The 7,635-nt window shown below is 46.0% G+C and overlaps 1 protein-coding gene across 1 annotated transcript in view; it reads left to right on the top strand.

Annotated features, from left to right (window-relative positions):
• The window catches only part of LGMN (legumain), a 29,721-nt gene extending 27,040 nt beyond the window's left edge, over positions 1–2,681 (top strand). The window contains exons 13-14 of the mRNA XM_018558508.1: positions 1,219–1,286; positions 2,399–2,681. Of these exons, the coding sequence (XP_018414010.1) occupies positions 1,219–1,286; positions 2,399–2,441 (111 nt within the window). The 3' untranslated portion in view covers positions 2,442–2,681. The remainder of the gene's footprint in view (positions 1–1,218; positions 1,287–2,398) is intronic.
• The last annotated feature ends 4,954 nt before the right edge of the window (positions 2,682–7,635 follow it).

Genomic DNA, 7,635 nt, shown 5'->3' on the forward strand with positions numbered 1-7,635 from the left:
TATATATATATAATCTCCTAGGTAGTGACAAAGTTATTGCTCAATAGACAGGCCGATGGGAGGGGGTGTATAGGGGGAGAGAAGAAGATTGCTGAGGCAGCAAGATGATTGTAGTGAGCATATAGAACCCGGCCTGTTCTCGGGGTTTCTGCAAAGCCCACCCCTTGGCCTGAGGCATTATTCTGTCTCGGAAGTATAGAAGTTTGATATCTAAATTAGGCCTCATGCACATGGGCATCTGGGGGTTTTGCTGTGGCAAGAACCTGTGGGTTCTCACGGCAGGAGTATCAGGTGAGTCTATATAGATGCGGCCTCTGTGCCATTCGGGTAAATGACCGGGTGACAGCGGCTGCATATGTCTGCGGCATGTTGCGATTACTTGCAGATCAGGAGAGTTGCTTGTGCCTGGAAGAAAACTCTCTGACTCTTTTTCTGTGTCCCCTGTTATCAGTGAACAGGAATCCTCTGAGTGTTCCTGTTCATTGATAACATAAGAACATTGTTTACTATACCTACAATTATGAATGAATGGGGGTGATGTAGAGGTGATGTAGATCACTCCCGTTCATTCATAATTGAGGCTATAGTTAACATACCATGTCCTCAATTATGTACACACACTCCGCGATCACTGATCCCTCACTGCTTGTACCCGCTCTCCTCTCGCTGTCACAGGAGGCTGATCGAGCGGTGTAGGGAGGAAAGCCCAGCCTCCTGTGACAGCGCTGTCTCCGCCCCCACCCCGCTCTGCCGGACTGTGATGGGCGGCAGAGTGGTGTGGGAGGAGACGCCGGCCGCTCACAGCGCTCTCCACCGCAGCGCTCGGCCGGCTGTCACTTTCTTTTCTCCCCGCTGGAACAGCGCCCAGCGGGGAGAAAATGAACCAGGGATGCGACGATGTATCGGCAGGAAAATTGCACTTTCGGCATTATGCCAAAAGTGCCATGTTCGGCCGATATGTTTCGGCGCCGATATATCGGTGCATCCCTAAAACATACCATGTATGATTGCATGTGGACAGCCACTGCTGTCACCCTGTCATTAACTTGAATGACACAGAAGCCACATCTGCACGGACTCACCTGGTACTCCTACCCCAGGAATCCCCAGACGCCTGTGTACATGAGGCCTAATTGTTTTCTTGTGCAGCAGATTAATATAGAACAGTGTATTGTCTTAGCTGTGTCATGAAGCGTGACTCTGTACTTTCCATTGCAGTATGAATACGCCATGAGACAGCTGTACACTCTGGTGAACCTCTGTGAATCCGGATATCCACTAGAGAGGTAACTATCACTGACTTTCCTACACGTGGCAATTTTCACTCCATTTCAACCTAATTCCATTCGTAGTCTCTACCGCCCAACCACCAAATTTTGGTTAATTGTGAAGTCCAAATTGGACATCACAATTAACCACTTCCAACACAGTTTATGGAACGTTATGGAAGAAATAATGTCTCACTGGGTTTGATCTGGGTTTGATTTGTAGGGCACAATTTTAACCCCATCTCTTTCCGGACGATCGAAGCCATCATTTCATGTCTAGGATTGCTTTGTAATTTCAACAAAAGTTCGATCACTCTGTCAGATTGCCACATATATCTCCGGCTTTAGTCCTCATAGTAACGTTGCTTTCTATCGATATCTTCTCTGTATCGATTCCCCCGAGCTTGACTAGAACTCACTGAGTGAATGTCATGAAATCATCTTCAACTGAAGTGTAATCTCTGGGGGCTAAAGGCAGCTGCTGCGCGTCTGGTCTGCGTGACTCCCAGCGTCGCACAAGACTATGATTAGGAGACCGGCTGTCGTGGACACATGCCCTGGTCCTCTTCATAACGCCTCCGCCCTCCTTGACCATTCATTATTGGGAAATGTTATTCTGCGGAGCCGGCGCATGTCATTGTAGTCACACGTGTACATGCCATTTAACCCTTCCTATGGGCAGGACAAGGAAGGGGCAGTCATGTGACTGGTGTTTTTTATACTTTGCCTCCAGGTAAAAAAGTGCTATGCAGGCATGGAAGAGCATGCAAGCAGAGATGCGCACACCCTAGAATTCTGCTATGCCTGGGCTTTTTAAATGGACCCTGCCACTTTAGTTAATGCTGGTATATGGGGCACTGTGGCTACTAGTAGGACTATATGGTACAGAGATGCCACCACGCAGCTATACAAATTCCATCTATGTTTGAAATGCACGCAGACCTCTGTTTTTAAAATGGCAACAGATCTTTGCTCATTGGTATAGCATGTTATGCTGTGTACCTAAAAACCGCCCCTTTCCTATTGTATGCCGCCCTTGGTTCAGGTTGGTGAGCTTTGCCGTGTTCTATAATAATCAGCATCTCGGAGGGACGGAGACTCATTGACGCTGTTTGTTTTGTGTTTTACAGCATTACCCGTGCTATGGATGAAGTCTGCCAAGGTCGGCACTGACACTGCTGGCAAAATGGAGTCCTCCAGCAGGGGGTAGTAGATGGGGGCGTTGGTGATGATTAACCCTCTCTGCCGTTTGCCCCACCTGCAGCTGCTGCCTCAAACCTAATCTCTACTCCTTGACCGTTTTGTTGCCTTCAACATCACAAATCTTCAATCCAAATTCTAGACTTGCAAAGCCAAGTACATCTAAGATATTGGACCTGCCAGGCTGTACATTAAGCAAGGCCCTGACCTGCACAACCAAAGCGAGGAGTTTGTGCCCTCTGAATGCCCACGAGGGTCAGGTACTGCCCCCCCCCCTAGGAGGTCAAGAACTGCCCTAGAGGCTACCGTACTATATAGATCTGCATGATGTGCAAGTAACCTTGAAGGGTGATGACAATGATTGAGACGCTTGACCAAAGCAAAGGGTCTGACTCGTGCTACAGCCGGCCACTGTTAAAGGAAATGCCTGACACGGGTTTAATCATATTTTTGATTTTAGGGAAATGACCACAAACTGAAAATTAACATTTTTAACTTTTACTCGATTTTACCTATTTTTATTGTTAGGATGTTTTAATTACCATGTTTTGCATTATTCCTTTAAGGCTCATTCACGCCGTGTCTGTTGAGCTGCGTTTTCCTGCACGCCCCCACACGTGTGTGGTGTCAACAATTTGCTTTCTATGTGCCCTGTTCACAGCATACTTGGGCAAAGGGTGTGAAGAAATATGCAGCTTGATGGACATGGTGTGAACAGCCCTTGGTGATCAAAACTGTCATCCGGGTCACCCAACCACTAAAATTTCTTAGAAGCTTTTAAAATGTTAAATATTTTTAAATAATCCCTGATGATCCTGCTCTGAGGGTCCTTATTAAGATTATGGGGTGACCACACACTCTTCCGGTCTCCCCCAATTATTCTTCTCCGTTGTCACATGCACTTCAGTGGAGACTAAGGGGGGGGGATTTATCAAAATTGGACCAGACAAAATCTGGAGCAGATTTGCACTGCAAGCAATCAGCTTCTCTGTCTCATTTTCAGATCTTACCTGAGCAAACTTAAAAAAGATGCTGATTGGTTGCCATGGGCAACTGCTCCGGATTCTCCCTGCTCCAGTTTTGATGAATGCTCCCCTAAGTGTCCATTTCCACACACTACACAGACACGGTCCACTGTTGTCACCACCAGGAAACCTGCCCCGAGAAATGCCGTGCAGCCATCGCTGGAGTGCACGGAGACAGGAAGTGGCTGCAGGAGATCAGCAGCACTGAGATGTAAGAAAGGATGAAATGGGGAAAAGAAGGATGTTATAAAGGATAAAAAAGGCATTTTTTTTTTTAAATATATGATGCCATACCAAAGGGAGTGTCATCCAATTTAGAGTTTTTACATTTGCTTTAACCCCTTCCCCCAATTGGTACAAGCCGGGTTATGTATCTTGAGGTAATGTGAAAGTAAGTTTCAGTCGTTGGGTTTTTCTGGACTGTTAAGTTCGGCGGATATGCAGAGTGTCCTGACTGACTTTAAACACTGAAGATGTAATGCTGCTGTGACCGACAAGTTCCTATACGCTGTATTTGATCCATAAAGCAAATTATTCGCTTCACTTTACTTCAACAACAAAAACAAAATTGATTTTATAAATCTGGATTAGATATTTAGGATATTTTCTGTTTGCTGACAGTTTTAAATAAAGATTTTCTCATTCTAGAGCAATATTGTCTTTGTGGTGATTTATTCTGTGATAAAATGAATCCCTTCAATGTCAAATGACGGACTGTATTCTGAAATGATGTCCCCAGAGAGGCAGCATTCTCAGTGATGTCACTGGTCTCTAGTGAATGGATAGGCTGCACCCTCAGTGATGTCACCGGTCTCTAGTGAATGGATAGGCTGCATTCTCAGTGATGTCACCAGTCTCTAGTGAATATTTGCTGTATTCTGATATCATTGGTATAGTGAGTGGACAAACTACATTTTCATTTTTCAGACCAGAATATCGCCGTCTCCTCCGGGTGGAGAGCGGAGATGCTGACGCAAATACATCTGCAGTGTACTGTGATTCAGCTGTGACTTCCAGTTAATGATGACTTTGGATTCTCACACATCAGCATTTCCTGCTCATGTGACGGTCCGGACCTCTTCTGAGTCATTGTGCTTGGTTCCCTGAGAGCAGCATTTGTATCCCACTTCACCTTTTTTACCAGCAAAAAGCAGAAAACAGATATAACCCTAAAGCATGATTCCTCTGTGAGCACACGAACAGAGCTGAAGCCCAACTTCTCATCCCTACATCTGTCAAATACTGTATGGTCAAATGTTTGTCATCACGCCTACTATATGACCAAACGTATGTGGGCAACTCTTCAAATGATGGTCAGGTGTCTCCAGTGAGAAACTCGACCTCCCATCATTTGGAGATTGCCGACATATTCTTATAATCCTACATCATACAAAGACATTGTAGACATTTGTGCTCTTCAAGCTTTATGACAACAGTTTGATGAAGAGGCCATTTTGTGATCCTCCATGACTGTCCCGTGTACAAAAAAAACAAGCTCCATAAAGACATGGCGTGACCCGTTTTGATGTGGAGGAACTCGTGTCCTGACCTCAACTCTACTGAACACCTTTTGGGAAGAAATGGAATGCCAATTGTGAGTCAGGTCTTCTTATCCAACTTTAGTACGTGACCTCACTTTTGTAAAGCCTTTTACAGGAGAGTGGGAGCCATTGTGGCTACACAAGTGGGGGATCCCACTCCATAATAATAGCCATGGTTTTGGAATGGGAAGTACAACAAGTTCACATGAGTGTGATGGTCTCTGGTCTACAAACTTCTGGCCAAACCACGTATGACTGGGCAGAAGTCCTCTTTGAAATAACTTCAGATATGTTAGGACAACAAATGAAAATCTCCTCCAAGCCCGCTCTATTAGTAACAAAGATTCATTAACCATAAAGGCCAATTATTGACCAAAGGCAGAACAGCTCCTGAGATTCAATACATAAGTGGAGGCTTCATTGCTGAGCTGCATGAAATATTAGAAGTTCTGCATCCCTTTACATATGAGGTCTCTATTTACCGCACTCCTAATCATTTCCTTGGTCCCTTACAGAACCGCAGGCCTGTATTAAAAAGAACTTAATGAACACGAGGCAAACCACTAAACACACGACTGAAATATATACATATAGTAGTCCGGGGTCACTGTTGTCTCTGCCTTACTCATTAACTTATCTGCTGCCCTCTGGTGGCTCTTTGTTCAGTGACAGCCAACTATATCTAAAACTATCCCCAAATGTGTTATTAGTTTTGTGTTGGGGAAATAATTAAATCATCAATAGACAGCCAGAAGCTCACCGGCTGTTAAGGAAAGTTTATCCCATAAATCACCCATTAGCAGCCAGGAGTACTATTCCATCACCCGAAGGCAGCCAGGAGGACGGCTCCATCACCAGTAGGCAGCCAGGAGGACGGCTCCATCACCAGTAGGCAGCCAGGAGGACGGCTCCATCACCAGTAGGCAGCCAAGATGACTATTCCACCACCAATAGGCAGCCAAGCGGACTATTCCACCACCAATAGGCAGCCAAGCGGACTATTCCACCACCAATAGGCAGCCAAGCGGACTATTCCACCACCAATAGGCAGCCAAGCGGACTATTCCACCACCAATAGGCAGCCAGGCGGACTATTCCACCACCAATAGGCAGCCAAGCGGACTATTCCACCACCAATAGGCAGCCAAGCGGACTATTCCACCACCAATAGGCAGCCAACCAGGAGGACGGCTCCATCACCAGTAGGCAGCCAGGAGGACGGCTACATCACCGGTAGGCAGCCAGGAGGACGGCTCCATCACCAGTAGGCAGCCAGGAGGACGGCTCCATCACCAGTAGGCAGCCAGGAGGACGGCTCCATCACCAATAGGCAGCCAAGCGGACTATTCCACCACCAATAGGCAGCCAAGCGGACTATTCCACCACCAATAGGCAGCCAAGCGGACTATTCCACCACCAATAGGCAGCCAAGCGGACTATTCCACCACCAATAGGCAGCCAGGATAACTGCTCCACCACCAATAGGCAGCCGGGATGATTGCTCCAACACCAATAGGCAGCCGGGATGACTGCTCCAACACCAATAGGCAGCCGGGATGACTGCTCCAACACCAAAAGGCTGCCAAACAGACCGTTCCATCACCGATAGTCAGCCAGAAGATCTCAAGCTGTTGAACATAATTCCATAATCTGTTGCCAACATTCTGGCTTACTATGTCATTGGCTAGCTGTGATTCTGTGCAACCATTTTGTGCGATTCCCCACCCCCCAAATCCTTGACCTCTACTGTAGGAGCAGCATAGCTGGTCAGACGCCCCCCTCCCCATTTGCCGATTGGACAATAGCACTTGCCTACGTGGTGAAGCCAGAGTGACGGTGAAAGCCCCACAGCCTGAACCTTTAAAGACCATCTACTAAACTAACCCATTATAAGCGTCAAGATAACGTTGGAAGATCTGAACTGTATAAGGGTAGGTCCCCCCCAAATGTTTATTTTTGGATGGTTGTCAAGACATCGATCCACTTAAAGCCTACTTCCATGTATAGAAGCCTCTGCTTGAACCGGGGTCTATATTATCTGCCAAAGGATATAAAAGTTCTTCCCAGGAAGTCCTGAGATTCACATGGCACAACCAGCTTGGTGACCTGACCGTTCTATGCTTCAGCAACACAGCTTGGTCACCTCCAGTCTGTGACTGGCTGCACAGTGAAGGAGTAGCAATAGACTCACGAGGTCACCCCCCTCCTCCTGTTATGGTCTGAAAGGTTGAGAGTGCTGAGCCTTAGGGATTAGTCCAGATAAGAATTTATTTTTATTTTCCCAATAAAAGGGTCCATCAGCACTTAACAAACAACGTGTTTCAGGGGTATATGAACAATTTCCCCTTCATCAGGGCTGAGACGTGTTGTGCAAGATAGGTGGTCAGTCCTGGATTTTTATTTCGTAGTAGACCCTTCAAAATTTATCAATAAAAAAGTTGACATACAAAAAAGGTCGTCCATATATTTATACCAAAAAAAGTTATATTTATACAAAAAAGAATCTTTCCGTTATATATTTAAACAATACTGTGTATGCAGAATATGGTATACAGCATTCTTTGTACAGATAAATATACAGCTCAATGCCGAAGTACAATT

Source organism: Nanorana parkeri, unplaced genomic scaffold (genome assembly GCF_000935625.1).
Source record: "Nanorana parkeri isolate BGI_ZX_2015 unplaced genomic scaffold, ASM93562v1 scaffold344, whole genome shotgun sequence".
NCBI lineage: Eukaryota > Metazoa > Chordata > Amphibia > Anura > Dicroglossidae > Nanorana > Nanorana parkeri.